The sequence below is a fragment of the Plasmodium inui genome (assembly GCF_000524495.1).
Source record: "Plasmodium inui San Antonio 1 unplaced genomic scaffold supercont1.1, whole genome shotgun sequence".
NCBI classification, from domain to species: Eukaryota; Apicomplexa; class Aconoidasida; order Haemosporida; family Plasmodiidae; genus Plasmodium; species Plasmodium inui.
The window spans coordinates 813,477-840,867 of record NW_008481835.1 but is presented as its reverse complement, the minus strand read 5'-3'; the positions used below and the strand labels follow the sequence as shown (position 1 = coordinate 840,867).

The 27,391-nt window shown below is 42.7% G+C and overlaps 8 protein-coding genes across 8 annotated transcripts; 5 read left to right on the top strand and 3 right to left on the bottom strand.

Moving 5' to 3' along the window:
* Positions 1-1,473: 1,473 nt before the first annotated feature.
* Positions 1,474-5,580, top strand: C922_00198 (hypothetical protein; the record flags this gene model as incomplete). The annotated part of the gene is made up of 1 exon (XM_008815815.1): positions 1,474-5,580. One exon carries the CDS (start codon positions 1,474-1,476, stop codon positions 5,578-5,580), a length of 4,107 nt encoding a protein of 1,368 aa, XP_008814037.1.
* A 577-nt stretch (positions 5,581-6,157) lies between these two features.
* C922_00197 (hypothetical protein) lies at positions 6,158-7,222 on the bottom strand (the record flags this gene model as incomplete). Its single annotated transcript, XM_008815814.1, has 1 exon — positions 6,158-7,222. One exon carries the CDS (start codon positions 7,220-7,222, stop codon positions 6,158-6,160), a length of 1,065 nt encoding a protein of 354 aa, XP_008814036.1.
* Positions 7,223-8,870: 1,648 nt separating this feature from the next.
* C922_00196 (hypothetical protein) lies at positions 8,871-11,087 on the bottom strand (the record flags this gene model as incomplete). The annotated part of the gene is made up of 1 exon (XM_008815813.1): positions 8,871-11,087. The coding sequence occupies one exon, from the start codon at positions 11,085-11,087 to the stop codon at positions 8,871-8,873; it is 2,217 nt and encodes a 738-aa protein (XP_008814035.1).
* Positions 11,088-12,774: 1,687 nt separating this feature from the next.
* On the top strand, positions 12,775-13,943 carry C922_00195 (hypothetical protein; the record flags this gene model as incomplete). The annotated part of the gene is made up of 3 exons (XM_008815812.1): positions 12,775-12,998; positions 13,234-13,359; positions 13,607-13,943. 3 exons carry the CDS (start codon positions 12,775-12,777, stop codon positions 13,941-13,943), a joined length of 687 nt encoding a protein of 228 aa, XP_008814034.1.
* Positions 13,944-16,204: 2,261 nt separating this feature from the next.
* Positions 16,205-18,568, top strand: C922_00194 (adenosinetriphosphatase; the record flags this gene model as incomplete). Its single annotated transcript, XM_008815811.1, has 1 exon — positions 16,205-18,568. The coding sequence occupies one exon, from the start codon at positions 16,205-16,207 to the stop codon at positions 18,566-18,568; it is 2,364 nt and encodes a 787-aa protein (XP_008814033.1).
* A 1,279-nt stretch (positions 18,569-19,847) lies between these two features.
* C922_00193 (hypothetical protein) lies at positions 19,848-22,319 on the top strand (the record flags this gene model as incomplete). The annotated part of the gene is made up of 1 exon (XM_008815810.1): positions 19,848-22,319. The coding sequence occupies one exon, from the start codon at positions 19,848-19,850 to the stop codon at positions 22,317-22,319; it is 2,472 nt and encodes an 823-aa protein (XP_008814032.1).
* Positions 22,320-22,517: 198 nt separating this feature from the next.
* Positions 22,518-24,953, bottom strand: C922_00192 (hypothetical protein; the record flags this gene model as incomplete). The annotated part of the gene is made up of 1 exon (XM_008815809.1): positions 22,518-24,953. The coding sequence occupies one exon, from the start codon at positions 24,951-24,953 to the stop codon at positions 22,518-22,520; it is 2,436 nt and encodes an 811-aa protein (XP_008814031.1).
* Positions 24,954-26,560: 1,607 nt separating this feature from the next.
* C922_00191 (hypothetical protein) lies at positions 26,561-27,127 on the top strand (the record flags this gene model as incomplete). Its single annotated transcript, XM_008815808.1, has 1 exon — positions 26,561-27,127. One exon carries the CDS (start codon positions 26,561-26,563, stop codon positions 27,125-27,127), a length of 567 nt encoding a protein of 188 aa, XP_008814030.1.
* Between the last annotated feature and the right edge of the window lie 264 nt (positions 27,128-27,391).

Below are 27,391 nucleotides of genomic sequence, written 5' to 3'. Positions count from 1 at the left end.
TGGAGAGGGGGAGTCTATAGACGAATAGGCCCCCGTTAAGAGTACACAGAATGGGCTTACTTAAGTACAGCACAACTTTGCTCCTGGTCATTGGGGGTGTATTGTAGGAAGTAGATATGCTGCCACGAAGAGGGCCACTACACAGAAGCGACAACGTAGAAGCCTTCGAGCCGATAAATATATTGCCTAACCTTCTCTTTCCACCCCGTACAGGTACTATCAAGAAGCTCAGTTAGCACCTTCGCGTCCACGGGGAATGAAGTCCGCATAAACTCTTTTCTCCACCACGGCCTCCGCGCAGGCCTTATGCTTTTCCATCCTCCTCTCTCTCACCATTTGGACCCATTTGTGAACTGCGACACACAAATTTGTTTTGTCTCGATGCAGTGGTTTCGTGTGCACACGGATCGTTCCTTTGGGCGCACCCCAAGGGGAAAAACGTCCCATCGAGTTATTTGTCGATCTGGGGTTTGCGCGCACACGTCTTCCTGCAGCTGTAGCAGTTTTGTGGCGATCATTCTGACGCACATCAGTTTTGTGCTGATCCATTTTGACACAAATTAGTCTTTTACTTATTATTTTTTTTTTTGAAGTTTATAAACTGGTTTGCCCCCTTTTTAAATGCCGCATTGGATGGACTTTCCTTTTTGAAACCTTGCTGTTCCGACAATGCAATTCTTAAACTTTCTAATTTTTTGGAGTCGCTGTTTTTTTCGCACTTACGAAAATGTACAAAAAACTGCCGTTAATTTTGCAACAAAATGATCGTAAAGGAAAAGAAAAAAACGGAATATTTTTTCAAGTGCATACATTTTCAAGTAACATTTTATTCGCGAAGGAAAACTTCAACTTGAGCGATTATAATGTACAGCTTGAAGTTATCCTGGCAATTTTGAAGAGGAGCCCGCCCTTTTTTGGCCATTTCCCCATTTTCCCATTATGGCATGTGACAAAGCGAGTAGGTGAAATATCTAAAACGAAATGACGTTTTTTTTTTAAGATCTCCCTTTTTTTCCGTGTTGATTTTGTTTTTTTTTTTTATTTTTGGTTAGCATATTGTACCCGTCTTCGCAGGTGTACATATTATTAAACATAACACTGCATGAACTTATGCTGTCGAGGAGATTCCTTCACCTCCCCTTCTCAATAATCCTTTTTAAACTGCGCGCACGTAGTCAGCCGCATTCTTCTTGAATTGTTCTCAAATGGGTGAGGCGCAATTTTCAAGGGGAACATTTGCCTGTTTGCCTGTGTTATATACGCAGAGGGGGAGGCATATAGAGTAGGGGATTAAATCATACGCTGAGTCGCGGAGCTGATGAGGGAAAAGAAAATCGTAGGCGAATTATTTACCCGCATAGGATGGCCTCTTAGAATGACCGCTTAAATGCCTGCGTAGGAATATCCCCGTTCGTTTGTCACGCTCTCCCTGTTTTTTTCCTTTTTTCCCTTTTTCCCCCGACGTCGTACAAAATGGACGAAAAAATATTAAACAAGTACATCACGAAGAACAGCATAAACAACATCCCATATAGCAACTTCTTCGTCACGTACAAGAGAAAACTGCAGGAGGAAGAGGAGTACCCCAGTAGGAACATCTTTGGTCATGTGAAAAAACGAGCCAAAGTATCACTATATGATAATTTCAAATCGCTGAAGAAGAAAACGTTATGTGAAGATGAAGTCTGCATAGACCACTTTAAGGACATGCGAAAGTACATCAATCAAGTAAAAGAGTTAAGAAGCATTTATAACTTTCTCTTCAGTGACCATTTAACCAACGAACATGATATTTTGCACGTGAGCAAAAAATTATGTACCATTGAATGCAATGGAATTATCGATAAGAACATCTGTTTTGAGGGTTCTGAGGAGAAGCGTAGTAAGGGGCTATACAGTTATGGCAAGAGGGAAGTGAAAGTCGCCAGCAACGCGCTCATAAGGAAGAAGGGGGTGGGTGAAATGGAGGCGCACGGAGTGGCCTTGGGGGAAAAGAGTGCAGACTGGAGAATAGGTAGCGGGACGAGATGCCCCGAAAGCAGGAAAAATATTCACATCGTTAACGGTATTAGCAGCATTGATAATTACCACATTGGGCGTGAGGAGAACTTAGGAGGGCCCCCTCGAGGAAGCAATAGAATCCCTGCCTTCGGAAAAAGAATACTTAATAGCGTATCAAACCAAGTACTCTACATCGATGACTTATCCTCGTATGACATTCTGCTGCTAGTGTCCTTAGTTACACATTTGCAAAATGAACAGAAGGAAAATGAAAAGGAAGAAAGAAACTTAGAAATAATAGCCCACATTGACGAAGTTCAAGTGAATTCACATTCGCTAAAAGAAATCTTTGGAATCTATTTTAAAGAAAAAACTTATCAATGTTTTACGTGCGGATTACGATTCACCTCAAGCTTAGAGAAGCTTAACCATTTGGAAAATCATTACCAAAAATATAAATACTACACGAGTGTCGGGGGAGAAAAACCAGGTGCAAATAGGAACAGGAAAAAAATTATTTATCTCGATCATATGAGTATATCTATTGAGTTTTTTATCTGTAAGGAGTACTCTATTCTTGAGGATGTATATGAAAATATGGTTACGAAAAATTGTAACTCCTTTAATTATAATGCCAAGTGGGAGATGGACCGGAAGACTATCCATGTGCAGAGGAACTACCAAGGTGTGTATGATTCGGCCCTTTTGAAAAGTGCCAAGAGGGGAAATCACCAGGCGAATTTTGCATCGCGTACAATCGATTTGACGGATGATGAGCAACCTGGTGATGTCGGAAATGCCTCTGGTGAGTATGCCCCTGGTCTGTATTCCTCTGGTTTGTATGCCTCTGGGGGGTATGCCTCGGGTGTGTATTCCCCTGGCGTCTATTCCTCTGGTCTGTATGCCTCTGGGGGGGATCCCAACTCGGTGCCCCACGCGAGGAAGGCAAACACCCTTGCGAAAAGTAAAAGAGAAAAACGCTCTGAAACGCTCGATTTTTTCCTATCCTCTGAGGGGGACATACTCAAGGAAGCAGAAGATGCCGTTTTCGACAAAAACGTACAGGACGTATTCCATTTTGGAAAAGAGTCTAACGAAATGGATAACTTCTTTTGGGCAAGGCAAAACAACGAGACGCAGAATAGGAAAAATGAGAAAAAAAAAAAAAACTTGTATAATGTAGAAAACGATGATAATGACTCTTTCTCAGATAATGACAACAACGACAACAACAAGAACAATAGGGGTAGTAACGACAGGGACGACGATGAGGAGATGAACTTTTTTGATTTTATTTATGGAAATCAAAATACGTATGATGTCAACCTGTCAAGTTATTACACCGTGACTGAAGACAACAATGTGCACATAAATTACATCGATGGAGAAGTCATGTTTAAAAATATCTTGAAGTGTTTAGATATAAAAGATATTAGAAGTTATGTTTTTCCCTCGTGGATCCCTCGAAGGAGCATACACAATTTTTTAGTCAGACCCGTTACAGAAATGTATGGGCAGCAAGTCACTAGTAGTAATTCATTTGCAAATCTCGCAGTCACCAAAGGGAGAGGCAATCTTTTTATGAACGAGTACTCCCAGAAGGATGCTTCCTTTGGAAACAAACTAGCCGTGCATAGTAACGTCTGGAATTTGTGCACAAGTGGGGAGTTTTATCTAAGCAAGCAGCTGGTTCCCATCAACGTTTTTTTTTCCCTCCCTGAGATGGGTGGTCGGAACGGCAACCGGGGCGAAACTGAGAAGCGGGGTGAAACTGAGAAGCGGGGTGAAATTACGACGCGGGGTGAAACTGAGAAGCGGGGTGAAACTGAGAAGCGGGGTGAAATTACGACGCGGGGTGAAATTACGAAGCGGGATGAGACTACAAACCGGGGTGAAGACCACGAAGAGGGCTACTACTCAGGCGCGGGAGGTGGGAACGCCGATCCAACGCGGGGAGAGTTCCAAATGGAGGCGGCCAATTGGGAAGCCCCTCTTCAGGATGTGAGCAAAAGGGTCAGGGACGAGGAGGGAGAAGAACCGATGATGGGGAAGTCCAACCGAATAGATAAACTCAGTAATAAACTCCACCTTTCGAAAGACGCCATGGGGGGAGAAAACCTAAGCGCATTAGAAAGCAGAGACAACCCCACGGACGATTTCGCGGTTTGTCCCTATGGTGCAGATAGCGGAGCAGGTGAACAGCAAAATAACGCCGAGGAGATGATAACACACTCCTTCCTGCACATTTTCGACGAGAAATACTTCGAACAGACGAGCGCCTTCAAGGAGACTTTTCTGTTTTACCTGAGGAGTAACTATTTCGAAATGAGCCATAGCTTTAGCAACGACGTAAACTTGAACGATATAGAAGAGAGACTATATAATTATATACAAAATAATTATACACAGAAAATGCCGATATTCGACACGAATAATTATCAACCGAATGAATGCTTTCTGTGTAAAGAAAAACTTCTGTTCGATTATTCATATGAATATAATGACTTTTACTACACGGATGCTGTGGCCGTGGATTTGAATAACCTCCTCGAGGATGAAGAGGACACAGACCAAACGGACACGTACAGCTTCAGTTTCAATGCCAACAAGATTGACGAACTGACCGATAGGTGCATTTATAACGATCCAAGTTACGACCTATTGGACAACGGAATTAGGGAAGCGGAAATTTTTTTCCAAAAAATGCAAAATGGAGGCGCATACTTCGACAACGGAGTGATCCAATTGGAGGAAGAAAAGAATGCCACTACTACTGCAACTGATGGCTACCTCGGGGAAAAGCACAAAACGGTTCACAGCTCAGTGCACATGAATGACCTCCTCCAAAATGTAAAAAGAATAATTGCTCAAAATTGTGTTCTGAAAAGAACCGTCATCGAATCAGCTTTAAAATATAATTGCCAAATGAAAAATATGAACAGGAAAAAAAAAAAGAAAAAAGATGACCATATTCAGCATTACAATAAGTTATTTAAAAATTTCTGCATTCCGTATGAAACAGTAAGCATTCTGCATGACATCCATAAAGAAAATAAAAACAGGAGCAGCGTCAGCCTTAATAATGTCTCCCAATTTGATATTAACCATGAATATGCAAATGACGAAATTGACGATTTTGTGAATTATTTCGAACATGTCACTCGACAGGTGACCAATTCGCTGTTCAAAGATATCTACAAAGGTAAAAAAATGGAGAAGCATATTTTTAGGCACATGACAAATTGCTACATAGATGACGATAATGAGAAAAAGGACAATTTTACTCATATCTATTTCCCCTCCAAAAATTATTTACACACAAACTTCACTTATTTTCACCATCAGTGTTTTAAAAATTATGTGTACTATTTTATTTTCCCATACTACTTCTTAACCAAGTTGGATGATCACCTTTTTAAGAAAATTGTCATATCTGCTGTGAGGCATTTTTTCAAGGCATACCATCGTATTTCTAAGCTTAGCATTTCTGAGCTAAAGCACGCGGAGGGCAGCCGTCCTTGTGAAAAGAAAAGGCCAACTCCCAAGGCGGGGCATCTCCAGCGTAGGAGGCACTTTTAGCGCGGCGCCCCCAGCCATCGCTTCTGTTTTGGTTGCTCCTTTTTTTTTTTTTTTTTTTGCTTTATCTAATCTATGGTTTGTTTTGTCTGCGGGGCAGTAGCCCCCCCCACCCCAGTGTGCATCGCGTATCCTGCGTTTGTCTGATATGCCTTCCCTTTTTTTTCACTTCCCCCCTACACACACACCGACTGCTCTGTCGAGTCGGCATAAATTTGCGAAAATTAGATTTTTCAAATGTGTGCATGACGGGGATGCCCCCTTTTTTTTTTAGTATTTTTTTTAATCCTTAAAAAAAAATTTTTAAATTAAAAAGTTTTTTTTTGTAGATGGTGAAACAAAAACACGATGCTGCTTCAGTGCGCTGCCATTTCACAGGGACGTTTCGCCTGTGTGCGTGGGAAAAAACGGACTTCTGTTGGACGCGGCAAGTGGCATTCGGACCGGTTCGCGGGAACACGGGGATAGGCTCACGACAAGTCTGCCGTAAATAAGACGCCAACACGGTGTCAGCGGCGCAAGCGCTCACCGCTTGACCTGACCCCTTGCTCCTCATCAGCTGCTTCTCCGCCCCGAGCAGTTAGGCGTCCAGGGGGCACCTGACGCAGTTCCTGACGAAGTCACAAAACTTGCACTTCCACTTGTCGGAGTTCTCCACCACGTCGCTGGAGCGTTTGCCGTCCCAGTAATCCAACAAAATGTTAATAGTATACAAAGTGGAGTGGTAAAAATAAGGGATGTGATTTCGAGAAAATTCAACCCCTTGGTGCTCATACACAATCTCCATTTCTTCTTTAATCTTTGGAAGTCTGAGAAAGAGACAATTGACTACTTTGGATAAATTTTCCAAGTTTTTATATTTTACCAAATCAATAGCGGTGAATTCAAACATCGGATCGCATTCGTATATTTCAAACAGCTTTTTAAAGTCAGCCTTTCCATTCCTTAAATGCTGTAGAAGTAGGCAATACGTTTGTACTTGTATGGCGGACGTCCTCTTCTGAGCAAGACTTGGCTCCTTCTTTTCCTTCCTCGTTTTCGTATCAGAAATAATCAAATATTCCCTCCTGGAAACGTTATCATATTCAATTCTTAATTCGTCAATTATTCCTCTTAATACGTAGCCTCTAATGATACCAAAAACCCACACTTCTCTTGCCTTCTTATATTCATATAATTGTCCCAACAGGGTAATTGTGTTCAGCAGGCGGTATCCTAGAGACTCTTCTCTAGTATTCACTTCCACATCAATTATGAGATGATCTGCTTTTTCTAGCACTTCATGTCTTTCTATACCTAATCGCATTGCTTCCGTTTCTCTCCTTTTCCCTGTTGTTAGAACTAACTCCAGTTGTTGTTCACACCATAGCTGGGCTGATAAATCCGTGATACTTAACTTATTTTTTTTGTTGAACTTTTCATTTGGGGACTTGGATTCTTTGTATAATTTTTCCGTTTCGTTAATTTGCTGCTCTTCTAACAGGTCCTCCACGTCGTTCACCAATTGGTCAAATTCGGAGATGGGCGATGGGTTGTCGCTGTGTGCGGTTTCTGTTGACGGGACCCTCACGATTTTGCACTGCTTATCATTTTTCACGTTTTCGCCCTCCTCCTTTTTCCATATTATGTTATACGTCGTCAGCATTGTGTCTGCGGTAGGGGGTGATAACGAGTGGTAGGAAGTGGTAAGGAGCGGTAAGGAGGGGTAGGGACCGCTACGAATGCGGTATGCGGAATGGAGTTTCCAACACACGCCAAGTATTGGATGGGAAAACTCCAATCCTAATCGTAAAAACTCCCCCAAAGGGTACGCACAAAATGGAGACTCATAGGCGTTCCTAGACAAATGTATTGCTCTACCTGCGCATGTCCCTACGTGGTGTATTTACCGCAGGTTCCAGTGCTGCTAGACGTGCATTCAAAAAGGTAAGAAAAAACGGGGCGGGGATTCCACGGGGGAAACTTCTCGTGACTACCAAATAACTCCTGGATGTTGAGAAGCCTTAAAGCGGATAAATGTAAATGCATACAGTGGAATGCATTATTCACGTGTACTTTCGAAGGGAGAAATGCACCTATGCCAACCTGTAAAGCGCATTTGTGTGTTTCACGTCGTCAAAACGTTTTGCGTATTCTCGTCAGACGATACGCAAGGAAAAATATTTTCTCTCGCGGGGGATACTTTCATGCCCAAAAAAAAATGAAGAGGTGTATGATTTTGTGAGAAATAAAAAAAAAAAAAATTGCCCCGAAACGACGTATAGGTACACATAAAATAACACGAAAAAGTGAAGGATAAAGAAAAAGGATAACTCCCACTTAAGCAGCGAGTTAGTATGAATAATAGTGAGAACCTCTTTTGGCCCATTCGCATCGCACGTGAAACACTGGACATGTAGAAAAAACGATAATTTCCTATACCAAGCGGCGCATTGTGAAAAAAAAAAATAAAAAAAAGACGCTCATCAAAGTTACCCAGAAGTATGATTTAAAAACTTCCTCCACGACGTACGTTTGCTGATGAGGGACATTCCTTTTAGCACTCCTATAAACTGGTGTAGGACGCCGCTTGGAAATTATTTCCAAACCATTTTTCAGCAAATGCGAAAAGAGGACCAAGTGGTTTCGTAGAAAGGGACTATGTTCATATAGGCGAGTTCTGCCAGAGCGATAATCATTGTCGGCAATGCCATTCTTCCCATAAGCAACAATGGACGATGCGCGTATGCCCAGTTGGATTAACACCGCCAAACCTAGGGCCAAAAGAAAAATTACAGACAAAAAGTGTGTCAGCTCACTCTTCTAAAGTTTTAAAAAAACGTCACTGTAAATACGAAAAAAAAAAAAGTAGTGATCTCGCAAAATTAAAAAAAAGTCTGTAAGTATATTTTTTTTATAATTATGTAGGGTTTCAAAATGGGCCACATGACGCGCGTAAAATTGCATTGCATATATGCTCCAAGCACAGACAACAGTTTGGTTAACCCGGTGCGTCCGTACGTACTCAACTGACAGAGGGACACACAATGAAGGCGTACCACAGCACAGGGTGGACTCTTCTCCACGCAAGGGGGGGAAAAAAAGAAAAAATGTAAAAAGGGATGTCGTCTCAACAAAGTTACACACGCTGTGTTTACTAAAAAAGGAAGGTGCCACGCATTTCGCTGCTCATTTCGCTGCTCATTTCTCTGCCCATTTCGCTGCCCATTTCGCTACACCCACTTGGAATTTCCCCCGAAATGCAACGAAAAACAAATGGTGTAGAGTGCCTCCCATCGCGCGGGCCCCCCCACTCAACCGCAACGAGCCGTCTCACCCTGGCGGAGCTGATCGTTGCCCTTAAATAAATACACCCCATTCCTTTGAACGCAGAACTCTTTTAAGATGTTCCTAAAATAAATATCAGGAATGGTTAAGGGGGATTGAATAACCATTTCAACATGCTTGACGATTTCACTTTTTGAGAAAACCGAATTATGGTTCGTTTGGAAAATGTTAATAACAGCGTTTCTGCATTTGTTGAACTCGCTCTGGTTCTCTATTCTCAGAAACCAGATATTGTTAATTTGAAGGGCGATGTTATTTAGCGCTTTCATAAAGAAGGGTAAATCAATGTTGGTATTTTTGGCGCCCTTTCTTATCTTATTATATATATCATCAAAAGGTATGCAATTATTGTGTAGCACATCGGTGATGTTTTTTTCCAATGTCCTAATGTCCAGTTTGTAATCATTAATTATGATTTTACTATTTTTATAAGTTTGAATAATTTTGGCAATTTTGACCATTTTTTTTTTCCACTTCTCATTAATGGACAGACACAACTTGGTATTGTTATTTACAAAATTTTCGTCCATCTTGTGCTTGAAAAAATAGCCTGTATATTTATATTCGCATAGGGGGAGGAACATCTCTGAGAGTACATTGTTGGGTAGGTTGGTGGCCTTTTCGAAGTTTTCCATCAGGATGGATGTAGAAGAGTTGATTTTTTTGGAATCTGCGTCGGGGTCTGCGTTTCTGCTAAGGTTGCTATTACTATCCGAATCGTTACGCTTATCGTCCTCCCCTCTCTTCCTTGCATCGTTAGGACCCTTTTTGCCTACCCTGATGTCGTACACATGCTTGAGTAAAATGGGCTCTACCTGCTTGAATATAATCACCAGTAATAAATCGCGAACACTTATTTTGTAATCGACGTAGGAGAAATTTTCCAACTCTTTCTTCCTTTTTTCACTCTCACTTTTGGGTTCCTTTCCTTTTAAAAATTTATATAAATATTTCGATTTGATGATCCATAACCCTAGGACGTTGACACAATATTTCTGGACTGTGTTTAGCAAAATATCCTGATCGATTTTTTTTTTTATAATTTTCTGAATTTCGCCAAACCTCTGAACATTTTTCAATCTCATTATTTTTAAAATTTGCTCATCCAGGTTTAGCGAAAAGAAATAGAGCATATTCAAATTGGTGCTCACGTCTTCTTCATTTCTGTAGAGGCTGCTACTGTGCCTACTGCTGTCCTTCAACTTGCGGTCTTTTACATTTCCATCGGATGGCAAATGACTTGTGTTGTCTTCCTTGGCGTTTTTGCACATATGATTTAGGTACAGCTCTGCATCTTTGTGGAACATTATTTGGAGGTCTTGCTCATTAGGGTTTTCTTCTAAGCTGTTGACATTGGCGGTGGTGCTTCCCTCCCCAGGGTTCTTATTACTATCCCCCGCGTCATCCCTGCAACTAAAAATATCATTTTTCTTGTTCACATTGGTGAAGAGTTCTAACATTTCGTAAGCCTCCAGGGAATCCGATTCATAAATATTTACAATGCTTGTCCATTGATGTTCTGGAGTTACCGGTTGGTTGCTTTCACTTGGGTACTTACTCTCTCCTGGTTCGGCACTTTCTTTTATATTGTTTGCCTGGACAGGTTCACTGGGGTTGCTTTTCCCTTTCACGTCCGTATCCAATTTTATGTTATCATGCCAGGGCTTAAACTGGTAAATATGCTTCAAAGGGACCATATAAATTTCTTTCTTCTTCTTAATTTCATTGTATTGAAATAGGCAAACGCAGTTTGTTATATATTCGCACAGAACACTCGTGCTGATTAGTCTGCTTACATTCCTGTCATTCTCTGGGTCTCTATAAATGGTAATCGAATCGTGAGAGTCTTCCTCCTTCATATATTCGTGCAGTTTGTATTCGAAAACGTATGTCTCTTCATTCATATTGCATTTACTTTTTATTTGTTTTAATTTGCTATAATTTTTGCAAGCATAAATCTTTTGGATATTGCTCGTATAGTTGTACGGTCTGTATTTTGGCCTCAGGGGGTACTGGATAAGGTACGTGTTAATATTGTTCAGGTTATTTTCGTTAATATTGTTCAGATAAATGTCAATTTCTTCTTCAATTTCGTCATCATCCTCCGAGTCGGAGATCCTCGAGTTGTCATCAGACTCTTCCTCATATTTGTAGTTGCTTAATTCCTTCAGGTCTTCGTTCATTGTTGTTCTGTGTAGTCGTAGAGGGTTGTCACAGCGTCGTTGCAGCGCTGTTACAGTGTTGTTACGGCGTTGTTACATGGAGTATATATTTAGCGTTTCTCCGTTATATATATAGTGCTTCTTTCTTCCTTTTCATTTCAGTGCGGCTATTTTGCATTCAGCAGGGGGGACGTGGTGGGTTCACCCTTCTGCGACGGTGATCAGTTCAAGTCTGCAATTTATAACGTCCGCCAGGCTGCCATCATCTGTGACTGCTGGAATGCTCCTCTCTCGCCTTCAACGCTTCTCAAGGCAGGAGCTGCGGCGGGTAGCGTACTGCCTAATGACAAAGTGGCAGCCTTGTTCGTTGCCTTGTTTTGTATCCTACTATGCAAAGCGGTATGTATATTTGTTAAATGTACACTTGCGTAGTAAATGGGATGCATGCCTAAGGGGAGAGCCACAGAAATTGTTTCCTTCGTTCCGCAAAGCAGATACGGTTGTTCTCTACATTAGCACTTGACGCGAATTCCGTTTAGCTAGTTAAGAGGGAGGTGGGCCTAAATGGTGCCGCTGGGCCGGCGATTTAAAAAAAGTACTATCCGCCGGGGAGAGTTTCCTCTCTCGTGCAAGCCGTCATTTGAGTTTTGCCGCTTCAACACTTCACCGCTTCATCGGTGCGTTCTCCCGTTTGATTCTTCCGTTTGGTTCTGCTGCCCCATTTTGAGGAATTCACTTAGGCGTTCCTTTCCAACGCCCCTTGGGCACATTTTTGAAAACTCCTTCCCGTCACCGCTGCGGTGTATTTCCCGGCGCATGCAACTTCGCATCGTCCAAAACTGCTTTTTTTTTTTTTTTTTTTTGAATTGTTGCCCCACATGGGCAACTCCCTCATCAGAGAAGAACTTCACACTCGCAAGAAATTAAGGAAAAAAAAAAAAAAAACGAGAACCTTTGATCAAAACCTCCCTGCCGTTTTTGTAAAGAGAGAGTACACTCCATGCGAACGCACTGCGCAAGGACACATCACTTGGAAGGTGTCAATCGGACGAAATGGAAATCACGTGCATGAACAAATAGGCATGGTTAAGTCCATGTACCATTTCTTACTCTTTCGTCCCTCTTGTTTTTACCTCCGATTTGAGGAACATTTCCGCATAAACTGTATCACAGAAACGGAAAGAAGTGTGACGAGGAAGCATCACCCGGGAAGTGGTCTTCATGATTGACCATCCAATTTTGGCGCTACCTTACAAAGAATAATGCCCCCTTCTCTGCCAAGGTAGCGCAAGCCATGTGTAGCATAACATTGGGTAGTATATAACGTCACCCATTTGAGGCATGACAGAACAAGTCGGAGAAGGGGCATAGCAGGAGAGCTACCAAAAAAGGGATCCCCTTAAACGTTGTCATCTTATGGGGGTGTGGAGGAAAAAATGAAATCCAACTCGGCATAACACATTGACTGCTGTTAAGTGTTCCATGTTGTTACTATAAGGGGGGGGGAGAAATCCATTTATGTCCGGTCATATTCTGCGTGGCTATACTGCTCATATGCATAGACGCACGGATCCACGTCTGTACACACACAATTGTAGTCGCTTCTTCCCTCGCATACTCATCCGCAGGCGGCACGCCCAGAGCAGTCACTTTTCCATGAGCCATCCGAATTCACACCCCCTACACACACGTTATCCCCTAAAGAAAAATGGAAAGTCACCCATTTGCTAGCGCCAAAAATGAGTCGGGCAATGCGCAGTTCTCAACAGGCTTAGGAACCCCAATGATCATTAACAACGCCTTCAGTATGAATAACCATACAACATTTGATAAAAACGACTTGACCAAATACTTTGACAGTTTCCTCAACAAAAGCAACCATCCGTACATTTGTTTGATCCACGTTTTTTTTAAGATCCTCGCCCTGTCGCTGTAATAAATGCATGGCTCTGTACGCATGGTTGGGCATGCGTATATATGCTCATGTAGAGAGGGAGACATGTCAGTAGTTGCCTTTTCAAAATGGATTGCTTACATCTTTTACGGCACCCGGCGAGTTTAAACTGTTCACTTCTTTTTACCAAATGGGTTAACCTTAAAATAAATTAAAATGATTCCATTTTTTTTTTTCTTCTTTTTCCATCTTGATTTGCCCCCCACCTTACAGATACTTCATAGGACCTCTCCTATTTCGAAGTGAAAAATCGAATGAACATGACTTTATAATCACGTTTGCAGTTACCCTATTTTTAGTTTCTCTGGATTTTTATTTGGTTAAAAATATTACCGGCAGGTGGGTAAAAAGAGCGAAAGGGGGGTTATGAAAGGGAAGGAACCCTTCCCCCCGTCGCGATGCATTCCTGCAGGTGTAGACGTACACACATGCGCGGATATAATGGCGTGGATATAATAACGTGCGTATAATGACGTGGATATAATGACGTGGATATAATGACGTGGATATAGTAACGTGGATATAATGACGTTATTTTTTCTTTCTTTTTTTTTTTTCCTCCCCTCTTTTTGGTCTTCCCTTTAAGGTTCCTGGTGAAGATGATATGGTGGATCGACGCCAATGAAGACTACTCCAACAAAATAATTTTCAAGTCGTCAGAAGAAAGCCTGTTGAATGGCACAGACAAGAAGGTTTTTTGGTATGCCCTCTATGCAAACTTTCTCATATGGCTGACTCAGACCTTACAGATGTTGATGTCGTTTCAGTTCTGCTGGTTTTTGCTTTGCTTTCTGTGCCTATTTCTCTCCTTTTACAACTTATTTAACTTTTGGAAGTGCTCCAAGGAGCAGCCTAAAGTAGTAGACACCTTCTTGAGCCGCATCAATTTGAACCAGTTCTACAAGAAAGTGTTCAGTGGATAGCTGTTCCGTTGGTAAGCAGAACGATTCTTCGTCACTACGTACAGATGTAATCCAATGGGTGTATGGCGCCTTCTCATCGCCCCTGTTCTCAGTTACGCAAAAGCTGGCTACTTACGGACTCGCATTATTGATACGCATGAGCCCCTCGTGGGGAAAGGGCACATGTATGTCAGGACCACTACGGGGACGAGACAAGCTTTCTCTGCTTCACTCATCTTTTCAAATCAGACATTTTTTTTTTGTGTGTGTTTGAAGGATGCATTTATACATATTGAGAGAACTCACGTCCTTTTAATTTTGCAAAAGCTTCTTTGTTTTAAAGATCATTTTTCGGTGTTGCACGGGGGGCAGAGTGCATGCGAGGCTCACGTGTATGAACACGCACAGGATAACACTCCCCATTCTCCATTCAGGGGATAGCTCTCTCCGTTTTTCACGCACAGAATACATATATAGCCGATTCACGGCGTATCCAAATACGGTGGTACCCCCGAAAGGGATATGCACGTGAAGGCGAAAGGAGCGACTTATTTTATCAATTCTTTTCACTCCTTAAGGATAGGACGAACGTGGAAAAAGATTGTCAGTTTGTCCGCTCCCCCCTTTTACAGTCGTTGGAAAATTTAAAGTTTCCATAAATCGCGTAAGTGTAACTACGTCCATTTTTTTCAAATTAAAGCTACACCAACGCATAGAGAAAAATAGTAAAATATTGCAGCGTTGAAAAGATGAAATTCAATCCGCGCGTTCTCGTTTTGTTGCGCTGTTGATACTTTTTGCGCATTATTTTTTAACACCTGTTGGTATGTCAATTTTTTTTTTTTTTTATATGACCAAATACTTTATCTTAAATGTGCACAAAATGGATTTATTTGTTTTATTTCACCCCTTCGCGTGGTGATTTATCTATTTAAAGAAAAAAAAGGATTTATCCTCCACAGCACGATGTTATTTTCCACAGCGGGATATAAATGGTTAATCTGTTAGCCCTTACGCCATGCACCGCAAGCGACAACTAGCTAAACAAAACAATTTCCTCTTCCCCCTCTTTGAATTATTCAGTTCGTTAACGCAGCATGGTAGCAAAGTGGTATCCCGCTTCTACTGTCCAGCATATGACAAAATTTGCCATTTTAAAGATCCAAGCGATTGCCTATATGTTTACATATGGTGAAAAAAAAAAAAATGCACCCTGTGCTATCCACTCACCACTCGCCAATGACCGTGCCGAACAAAAGCGGAAAGAAAAAAAAAAAAGGTTTCTGTGGCTAGCATGAGGACACTGGTTGTGCCCCCCTCCCAGGCACAGAATGTAACGCGACGGAAATGCACGCAAGTGTAAGCGTGCGTTCTGCGTTATTTTCCCCTCGTATTCGTTCGTTCGTTCGCTCGGTTGCTCGCCGACATGTAACTGTGCTGCAGTGCGCTGTGCTGTACATATATGCCGTATTCATAAACATTATCTCTACATCGTTCGGGACGACAATTTATAACTAACTTGGATGGGAACTCTCCACTTTTCAAAATTGCTTCTCTTCTGTTCTCTTCTCTTTTTTCTTTTTTTTTTTTTTTAATTACTCATTTTTCTTTTTCATTTTTTACCTTCTTTTTAAATCCCTTCGATCATGCGAACGGGAAAAATAAGCCAAAGTGAAAAGGGAGTCAGCACCGTCAATTCCCATTAGCCAATATCTTTCATGAGATTAAAAAAAAAAAAAAAAACAGTTACATATAATAAACGACGTAACGCGGCAAATCGGCGTAATATGCCTTACCAGGAAAGGCATAAAAAAAAAAAGCTACCCCCCTTTGCGTTAGCCCTAGAGTTACTCTTCTTCATACTCCAGAAAGTGGGACATAAAAATATGTTCCCCACCCAGATGCAGGGCTATTTAAGAAAAGCCCCCAAAGCACGTTAAAGCAACGAAGCAGGAGAGCAATTGGCCAAAGTGGGGATATTGATAACGGCTCCTTTCAGCTTGCGCGTTTGCTGCGGGGAGTTATACACCCCAGTCTTGCCGTGCAGGAGTTAGAGCGCCCACATTTCTGCGTGCGCCTGCGCCAAAGGGAAGCCTCCAAGCCGATAGCTCCTGAAGAGGAATTCACAAGGTCATACCTGTAGGCAACTTTGCCCCCAACGGTCGAAAAGGATAGTGTCCTACCCCTGAGTGAGTAGAATAGCACCCCGAGGAAGAAAAGCACCCCTCCCCCCCGTTGAAGGCCCCCCACATACAGTATAATCAAACAGACCAGTTGACAAAATGACCATACAGGAGGAAAACCCCAGTGGCGAAAAAACCAACGATGAAAAAACGAATGACAACTCGAAGAATGAAGGGTTGAAATTTTCACCCGCTGATCAGGAACAAAAGAAAGACGACACAAAGGTGGAAAATAAAGGTGACGTCAAAGCGGAAAGTAAAGATGATGTGAGAAGCGAAGGAAAAGACGATATAAAAAGCGAAGGCAAAGACGACGCGAAGGCCGCAGAGGGCGGGGAGGACGTCATGAACATGCTGCTGAGCTACCTGCAGAAGAATAAGGACGATCCGAAAGTCATGCAAACCATGATGAGCGTGATGGGCGGGCAGGGAAAAGACGGTGCAGCGGGGCTCAGACAGATGAAGTTGCCCTTCAGCATGGTCAACGGGACAGAGCCAGGGAACGACAAAGCAAATGCAACGAGTGGAAACAAGAAAGACGAAGAGGCAGCGCAAGCCGATGGTGACAAAAAAACGAAGGAGGACAAAGAGACGGGAAACAAACTGCTAAATCTGTTCGGTAGAAAAACTGAAAAAAGCATTTTCCCTAGTTTTAGCTTTTCCAGTGGATTAAACAACACAGGAAATGACACAAAGGAGGGATCCTCCGGTGCAGGTAGCATTTTTGGAGATGGAAAAAAAAGTTTCTTTGCTGAGTTTGGCGAAGGTAAAAGCCGCAATGGTAGTGGCAGTATGAACAAGTTAGGCTTTAGAGGATTCGGCGGATTCGGTAGCACCTTTGGGAGTGGGAAGAAGAACGAAGATGGGGTCTCTACAAAGGGAGAAACAGGAAACGGGATCTTCACCAAGGGAACAAGCAGATCAGGTCCCAGTGCAAGTAATGAGAAGGAGGATGGCACTGAAAAAAGCGATACGGTGATGAAGAAAAAATTCGAAACCTTGGTTGATGACGACGATGATTACATAATAGAAAACGCAGAAACGAAGGAGCCACTGGAAGAAGAAGCAATCTCATTGATCGAGAATATGGACATAAATAATGAGAACAATGCGAAGGAGAAAAAATTAAGTAACTTTGATTTCAGTAAAGCGCTGAATAATGATAGCACCGACGAAGTGAGAGACATAAAATTATATCGTTCGAGAAACACATGGGAAGAATTAAACATAGATAATGACCTTATACAGATTTTGACGTATTTAAAATTTTTCGCACCTTCCAAAATACAAGGCCTGGCTCTTCCCTACATTTTAAATAGTAACAAGAATTTAATAGCCCAGGCTCAAAATGGGTCAGGAAAAACACTTACCTTTGTCATTTCAATGCTGTCGAAAATAAATCGAAATGAAGGGATGCTGCAAGCCATGTGTATATGTCCAACGAGGGAATTAGCTCAACAGAATTATGAAGTTGTGGGGAAGTTTACAAAATATCTACCCGTGAAAGTTTTCCTAGCAGTACCACTATGCGATAAATATGATAAAAACGCGGGGTTCCAAATATACGTGGGTACTCCAGGAAAGACGCTGGACTTATTGAAGAGAAAATTTGTCGATACAAAGAATGTATCCATTTTTGTGCTGGACGAAGCTGATGATTTAATTGATATTAAAAATAATATGTCTTCCCAGGTGGAAAGTATCAAAAGGTTTCTACCAAAACGTTGTCAAATTCTTCTCTTTTCTGCTACATATAATGAAGACGTACGATCCTTTGCTGATAGGTTTGCTCCAAATGCATCCAAAATAAGTGTCCGACAGGAAGACTTAACTCTGAAATGTGTGAAGCAGTACTACCTCTTAACAGAAAATGACGAGCAGAAGTATTACTACCTCTCTGAATTATACTGCTCCATGAGTATCTCTCAGTGTGTCATTTTTGTTAACTCGAAAGTGTCTGCATATAGTCTGTACCAGTTTATGACGGAGCGTGGCCACAATGTTACTCTCATTTGTGCCGATAGTGTAATTAGCCGATTTACAAGAAATCAAGTACAGAAGGCAAATGTGCTAGGCATGGACCCCAAAACTAGGGATACCCTCATGTCTGATTTTAAGAATGGCGTGTCCAAAGTTCTAATCTGCACCGATTTACTCTCCAGGGGAATCGACGTACCCACCATCAGCTTAGTTATCAATTTTGACCTCCCCTACGTCTATCAAGGAAGAATTTCAGAAAATTATGGCAACAGTTTCGCCAACAGGAAAGTGAACATGGAGACCTATATTCATCGTATCGGGCGGACAGGAAGATTTGGCACCAAAGGAATGGCCATCAATTTTATAAGTAAAAATCAACTCGTTCATATTAAGCAAATAGAGAAGTACTACCAGTGTGTCATTTCGGATTTGGAAATCGATTCTGAGCTTATGATCACTTCCGCCTCAAAGGGGACGAACTAATTTGGGGAAGAAATAATCGGGAGAGGGGATGGTCCCTCTCGCCCCTCTGCCAAGACTACTTTTGTCCTCGCGCGGATGGGGTGGGGCGAATCTATTTGTGCGTACTTATACGCTGGAAAGGGAGTGGCGAGGCAATAGGAAACCCCATCACATGGAAACTACGCCTAGTTGGGGTAGTACCAAGGCCTTTGCATAAAACGTCACCCAAAGGGAAGGATCAGCGGAACCCCCCACCGCAGCGCTGCTCCGTGGCTTCTGCGTGGGTTCTACGCTACTTCTTCGTTTCGCTCATTTTGAAATTCTTCACGCCAGCCTGACGCACACCATTTTAAGAGTTTTTTTTTTTTTTTTTCTTACCACCCCGTTTTGTTTGTTCCAATTTTTAAAGCGTTTATCTGCATATACGCTGCTGTTCGTCCGAACAGGAAATGGTAAACCGGGCCAACATAAGTGCTGCGCGTGTGTGTGCATATTTATGCGTATTATCTGCTTTTTTCAGCATGTTTCATCATTTTTCATCATTTTTCATCATTTTTCACCTTTCTTTAACCTCTCTTTTCCATGCGCCCAACGTATGCCTCCTCCCCTGCACAACTTCGTCTCAGCCGAGGGGTGTGCCCACGACATGTCCACTTGAATGATGGGTAAACTTTCTCACAAGGCAGAATTAAAATTTTGCGAAAATGTTCACATGTGGGTACTAGCAGTTGTCCCTATGTTTTGCCGATGGAGTGGGATAAACCACGTATTGCCTCTTAAAGGAGAGTACTCCGAGGAACCCCCCCCTACAGATATGCAACAGTGCATACGTGTGGTTATTCCCGTCCGTACACCTTCTCACGACATCCTCCTTGTGGGCGGTCCCCCAATTTCTGAAAACAGCATTTCTTCACAAACGAAAATTGTAAATATTGTAGTAATGGATGAATGAGTGCCACTATCAAAGAGTGAATTTTTTTCCTAATGAGGAAGCGGTATATAGATATTCCTGCTCAGCAACATTTACTAATTCGCTCCTGGGAGGAAAAAAAAAAAAAACTTCCAATCCTGTGATGCGTTAAAAGGATGCATCCTCCTAGCGTGGCGCTAATTATGCTTGAAGCTCTCCTCTAGTCAAAACTTCTTGCCAACCGCATATCATCCGCAGAGCGATAGGGAAGGGAAATGCAAATCGGGTAACACATCTTTGTATGCAAAGTGAGCACAGTTGGCTAGCTTGCATAAGTGGAAGTACTAAGGACCATCACTCCCCTCTACATGTATGAGAACACCTCCACAAATGCTTGGGGTAATTCTAAAGAACGCCCTCCAGAGAAGCAGGTATCACATTACTGCCCGTTTGAACCGTCCCCACATAAGGGTCCCACAGTTTAGCAGCCAAAATAACTCCCCCTTGGCCGTTGAAAAGGACCCTTTCTACATTAACCCATTAAGGAAATTAACCTGCATAGGATGTGGAGAGTTTCTCCAAACGACGGATGAAAGAAAATCGGGGTTCGTCCCCTTTAGTGTGTACGAAAAGTACAGCAGTGGGCGAATAAAATTCTACACCAAAGTGAAGGGGGAGGAAGTGACTTCAGTTCCTGACGGGGTGAAGGTGGATGTGAATGACTTCCCCAGTTTTCGGGTCAAGACGAAGATTATTCTCTGCAGAAGATGCTATAGGCTTCAGCATTATAAATGTTCCAACACACAATGTGAGGTGGATACGAACAGGATTGAAAATATTATCAAGTGCAGGACGCAGCTGCAGGAGGAGGTGAAGCGTCGGAGGAAGGGGGGAGGGACCACAATAGGGAGGTCCCCCTCTACACAGAATGAACCGGATGAACAGGCATTCCGGGGGAGCATCCCTCCGAGTTGTACCACCCCCACAGGGGAACTTTCTGACGAAATGGGAATGTCCCCCCCCGTTTGTGAAGGCGCTTCTCTAAAGGGAGACCTTCATGAAGGTGCACCCGACGAAGGTGATTCCCCCGCCGAGATGGTGAACCCAACGGAAAGTTCCAATCTTAAAAATGAAGTGAACAAATTGTTGGAACGGGTTGTGCGTGGGAGGAAGCATAAATGGGGGGCCTTAGCACCTAGAAAGGGAGGGCAAAAAGAAGGAAGCACAACGGAGGGGAATATCCCGAATGATCGCTTCACCAAAGTTGAGGAACAAAGAAAACAAAACCGCGTAACGAATGAAGCGGGAGGGGATAGTCCCACCCAAATGGAGGATACAGGAGTGACTTCCCAACGAGAAGACTACTACTACGACCCGTCGTACAGTATTGACCAGAGGAGCGTAAACATCTACGAGAAAAAAGACATCCTAAAAAAAAGAAATAACATGAAAAAGTTGGACGTGGAAAAAATGCAGGTCAGCACAGCCAAGTATGTCCAAGCGGACAGAAATGAGGTGATGAATAATTTGATAAAAAAAATGAAAAGAAAATCTCTAGTCCTGTACCTAATCGATATAACAAATATTGAAAATACCATCCTCCCAGAGCTCTACATAGCGTGTAAAAATAAAGACATAAACATCATATGGCTAGTCAATAAAGTGGACTGCCTACCTAAGTCAACAAATCTGGACATGGTAAAAATCTGGTTCCGCAACTTAGTAAGGCAAATAAAAAACGCCCATATAAATGATTTAATATTCATTTCAGCTTTAAAGTTTTACAATCTTAACATGTTAGAGGAAAGAATGAAGTACTATGTCGATCTAGAAAAAGGAACAGACATCTACATAGTCGGGTGTGTGAATGTAGGGAAGTCATCCTTCGTCAATTCTTTCTTAAAGTACATAAATTATAAGCACTTAGGAGATATTTATAGTAGGAGAAAAAAAGGAGGCGTTACCACATCGAACATTCCATATACGACATTAAATTATAACACTTTTCAATTAAAAAAAAATATTAAAATTATCGATACGGTAGGGATTCCAACAAAGTATCAATATGCTTCTATCCTGTACAAAGATATAGACCTAAACAGCATTTGCTTAAACAAACGAATTCAGCCCTTTACGTATAAATTGAAAGAAAATTCGTCCATCCTATTAGGTAGTCTTTGCTATATCAATTTAGTGTATGGTCCCTTCGCCCTGGTGACTTTTTATATTTCGAATAGGGTCACCATTCACATGTGCAGAAGTGAGAAGGTGGAAGAATTTTTGGAGAAAAAAAAATGCTCCTTCTTGTACCCTCCTCATGTCAAAGCAGATTTTGATCTTCTAAAACCTTTTGTCAAACACACCGTTAAAGTCTTTGGGAAAGATTTCGAAAGCATCGACGATATCGTCATTTCTGACTTGTGCTGGTTCTCAGTCAGTGGCAGGGGGATTAAGATATTCGAGATATACGCCCCAAAGAATGTCAAAATATATAGAAGACCTTCCATGATTACTGATGCGGTTAAGCACACCCAGGTGGATGTTTTCAAATACAAGTCCTATCGGGGAAGGACCGCCAAGGTGCTCCGGAAGAAGAAGAAGCTCATTGAGGAGCTGGATAGGCTAAACCCGAGACGTCGCCAAGAAATGAAGAACCTCACCCTGCAGGCGGAGCTCGCGCAGCTGCGCAATTTGGCCACCTTTAACGACGCGCCGGTGAAGGTGGATTCATTGGAAGGTGCAGAGGCTGATGCGCCAAGCGGTGTGGCCAACTCCACGCTGGGCACCACGCCGGGCACCACGCCAGTCGCCCCGCTCATTGGAGACAAGATCGACATAGAAAGCATCACCCATTATTTGTAACTCCGTCAACCTTTTCTCTTCAACTTGTCTCTCTTTTTGATAGCGTCCCTCCGCAAGGTGGATTAATGCTATCCGAAATGGACATGAATGGTTGGGAAAAGCAGGGGCAGCCATATCAGGGCAGCCATATGAGGGTAGCCACCTCGGGGAAGCAGCTCGGGGTGTGCCTGTGTTCTCCGTGTGGTCGCCATTCCGCTGCTACTCCGCGGGGAGATTATCCTGAAGGTACAAATCCAAGTCGCTCTTGTATATCTGGTCGGGGAGCGTAAACAGGATAAGGATGTTATTCTTGTCCACAGAGACAAAGTTGTTGATTTTGAAAGGGTTGAATTTAAAGATCTTGATATATTTGCAGCCATATGTGAACACGCAGTGGTGCTTGCTCTTGTTCACGTCAAACAGATTAATAATGCCTTTGTTATTTAGAGACCCGATATAGTTAAAGCCTTCAATGTTACACCAAAAAAGGGAATGAATAAATGTGTCAGAATTGAAGAAATCTTCATTGTAGTAATTATTGTATGAATGGTCGTAGAAGTAATTCACATTGGTGGTGCTGCTGTACTCTCCATTCTGTACAGACGTCTGGTAGGGCTCAAAGTAGGCGTCGTTAATGCTATAGTTATTGTACGAATTGTCGTGCATAACTTTGTACGGCAAGTTGTTATTAATAAATCGCAAGTCAAAGAGCAATATGTTATTTAGCGAACTCATGCAGATCAGATTGTTGTCATCGTTATTGTATTTGTCGATATCTGAAATTTCATATTTGGTGATTTTCTTGTGCACAGAATAGACATTCACGTTGCTTCGGGGTTGCACACCGGGTTGGATGTATCCACTGGGATGGAAGTATCCACCTGGTCCGCCTCCTCCACTGCCGACACTGTTGACGATGTTGCCGCTGTTGTCGCTGTTGACGCTGTTTCCACTTCTGACGCTCTTATTCCTCATCCTGATGTCAAACAGGGAGAAGTAGCCACTGTACGTGGAACCTATGACTAGCGAATCATACAGCCACCTCACATTGCTATACAGCTCATTGGTCTTAATCGAGATGTACGGATTCATTTTGGACACATTGACGTGATCGTTCTGGTGTTTATTTTCGCTACTCCTCTCAGTGTCACCATTAATGTCGTAGATGAATATGTTCTTATCATCCCCATTGCTGAGAAGGTAATTATTTTTGAAGAAGAGTCCTTTTCCTGTTTTGTTGTGTCCAACCAGTTCCAGTAGCAATTCCCCATCACATATTTTTCTGTCCTTTATTTTTTTCTTATATCTCTCGGATGATTTGTTTTTCCTACTTTCATGGTTACCCCAATTTTGTGGGGATCCATTTTTTCTATTAACAATTTGTGCCTTTTTTTTGAAGCGCCTTGGAGGGATGGTCTTTCCCCCCTTATGCCTCCGTTGGGCGTTACACTGTTGTCCTCTCCCTTCCTCCTTGTATTCCTCTGCTTCGTCTTCCTCCTCCTGCATTGGGCTACTAGCTCTGCTACTACAGCTGCTCCTACCGCCGCTACTGCCGCCTCTTCTACCGCTGCTACTATCGCTTCTAGCACCGCCGCTACTTCCCCTGTCGGCGCATCCTCCCCCCTGGGTAGCATTCCCCTTGTAGTCTACTTCACCGGGCATAGTGGCTTCCCCATCTTCACTCAATCTCCTATCCACAGCCTCATCATCTTCCATCCTGTTAATCCGATGGATGGTTTTTCCAATGTTGTAGAGAAATATACTCCCCCCTATGGACTTACTCGCTATGATCACGTTTGCTGCGTCTCCCCCGCAGTTCGTTTCCACTGAGTTGCTCACCCCATCCCTGCCGCAGTATAGGATGCTCGAATTCGTGCAGTAGTATGGAAGGTTCAAACAATTGTACCGTTTGATAACTGGGATATGCTTATATTTATTTTTATAATATTTTTTAAAAGAATTATCAATGGTGTTATCGTTAAGGGATGAGGAGTAGAAGATTTCTTTTTCGTTTTTCTTGTTTACTTCTTCCTTTGTGACCACTCGTAGTATGCTCATTTTGTAATGGTCTCTCCTACTGGAGTTATGAAAAAGGACAATGCCTTCATTTAAGTACTGGTAGTTTTTCTCCCTCATTTTGCGATTCATATTTAGGACATCAATATTGCTTACATTGCTATATACGTTGGTTATTAAAATGTCTGAATAGAGATCTATCATATTTTTCCACCAGAGACTGAGGAGGATGTCTTTCTTTTTGTAGTGGTCGTACACGAGGGTCTGCTTCGTGAATGCTTTGCTCACAGAATGGAGAGAGTACTTTTTGCAGTTCGTTTCATTATTAGGGAGGTGTACCCCTGTTTTACTGTCACAGTTAAGTCTGTCTCGATTGAGCTGACCTTTTCGCAAATCGTGGATGGTTCCTGATTCGTCTACATTTTCTTCCCTCGTCATATATTTGGAGGAGCAGGACAGCGAGGAGTCACTTCCATCGTTGGAGTTTCCATCAGATTCTTCTTCGTGTGCATTTTTGTCTGCTTCGTTTTTTTTGCTTCTCAACTGGTACTTACTCTTTCTCAGCGTGTTCGCTCTTTCGTTTTTCTCACACCCGTCTGGCTGACACTTGTTTAGCTTCCACCCCCTGGTGTGCTTCATATTTTCCCCTACCGTTTTGGATAACCTGTTGTTTGGATTGGCGAATGCTTTTTGCTGTCCCCACGATTCAGGGGGGGGGTTATCTTCGGCTACGTTATGCAATATGCACTACTACCACTGCTACTTCTACTTGTACTACTTAGCAGCCTCCTTTTTGCGAGCTCAGCCCAGGCTTGCGCAATGCCCCCGAAAAGCATCTTCTAAGGGATGGTTGTCCTTGGAATTGCCATCAAGCCGTTTGTTCACATTTGAGTCCACTCGAATTTGCCGACCTTGTCCCCTCCCCGTTTACGCTGATCCCCCCGTTAACTGTTTTTATAGCAATTTCCATGGCCTACTTGAAGCCGCCCTGCTTCACGCCTGCTTGCCACTGTGCGGGTCACCGTGATCGTCACCGTTGTGGCACGTTAACCCTTTATGAGAATCGATTTTCCCCTTAGAGGTGGAGTTAATTAGTTTATTAGGGACTTCCACTGAAGGAAGTCCATCGTGATACACGTGGCTTCGAAATCGTGGTGACAGTTTTTTTTTTTTTTTTTTTACTCGCACAGAATGTTACTTAGACGAATCGAGTACAAATTGGGGAGAGAGAAAAAAAAAAAAAAAAAAAGGCGGCGGAAATTGAAAATGAGAAAAAGAAGCGATCTTTTCCACTTCCCATAAAAAGGTAAAGAAAAAAAAGTAAATAAACCCAATGCAGATTTAAAAAAAAAAAAAAAATCACCACATAGATAAATATATGATCTGATATGCTTAATTAAGTGTATATCTAAACAGTGGAGGGGGGATAATAAAAATTTCGAATTTGCGTACATATGTTCGTCCTTTCCCCCCTTTTTCCTACCCCATTTTAGCCAGAGCTATGTTAAGGAGGAAGGGAAAAAACACGCCAACCTACCACATTTTGTCACCACTTATCTAGCGTTGTCCCTTCCGTTCCGCATCGAAAGGGATGAGGAGCCATGAAAATAGCAACGTAAAAAAAGGCAATACGCTGCGGCCCAGTGAGAGAGTTCCGTCCCTCCTCCACCGTCACACCTCTATTTGTCCATGCGGTTATCCGTAATTGCACTGAAGTTGTTTCAGTTCAGAAAATCTTTTATGAGCACACCAGGAGTTTCAAAGTAGACACCGCGCTGGGAGATAAAAAAGGGGCGAAAACGCACATCCATTACGAGGGTGCAAAAAGAGGAAGGCCTAGAAGGCAAACCATAAGAAGCACAACGGGGGCAAACAGAAGAAGCGCAACGGGGGAAAACAGAAGAAGCACAACGGAGGCAACCAGAACGCACACAAGTATACACCCCAAAAAAATGCAGGCGTAACGAAAGATCTACCTAGCACGCACACCTCTTTGTCCTCGTACAAGCATAGACGGGAGTTTATATAATTGGAGGAGAAAACACAAACACAGTGGGGACGTTTCCGTTGCCATATTTTTCTTCACACCTCGGAATATCATACCCTCCTACGCCCGGTGAGTGGAAAGATCAACTTGGGACATACCACCCCCCTCGCATAGAGACTAAGGGGATGTCTCTTCTCCGGACAATAAGAGGGAATCATCTGACGAAGGGACGTAACCGCCAGCCGTAGCCCCCCCCAAAATGATTCCATTCTTTAAAATCGGAATCGTTCTAATAAGACAAGTAAGCAAACCCATATCAGGATACATAAAAAAGAAAGCTATAGAAAATAAAAAATTTAAAGGCATATGCATATACTGTGGGAAGAAGTATTACTTCTTCGAGCAGTACATTCAGAAAAAATTCTACAATGCAAATGCCACCAACGTTAACTACAGCTCCTATATCAGTGAGAACAAGTCTGTGAATGTAGGCAGTGAACTCCTAGGAGAGACTATAATTTTCCTAGTGGCAGCACTAATCATTGTGGCTGAATACAAAAGGAATAGTCTGAAGGAGGCGAAAAAGGAAATGCTTTTAAACCATAAGCTGGAAACACTCAAATTACAGGTCCTCGAATTGCAGAAGGAAAATGACGAAATTATGAACGTCGTTTTTCCCAATAGGAAGAATGTGCGTGATAGTAGAAGCTTCCATCTTGCGCACTCCAATTTCTTTAAAGATTTTTACAACAGAATTGTGGGCAAGGCCGGGGATGATCAGTCCGCGCAGGGGGAGCAGCCAGATAAGGACAAAACGCAGGGGTAGCGGGAGTGCAGCGGTAAAGGAACCTCCGACGTCGCAGACGTAGAACCGCATAACAACCCTCATTCAAATGAACGTTGAACTGGGGAGGTGCCCACGTAAGGGCTTCCACATATTTGTGCATCTGAATCCTTAGCGACATCTCAAATGCTATGGGGCGCGCGCGGCGGGGAGGCCGCTAGTTTTTTTTTGTCACATTGGTTTGCCAATGGCGGGTGGAACACGCATGAGCTGGATTATGGCAGTATGATCGCTTCACCTGAACGG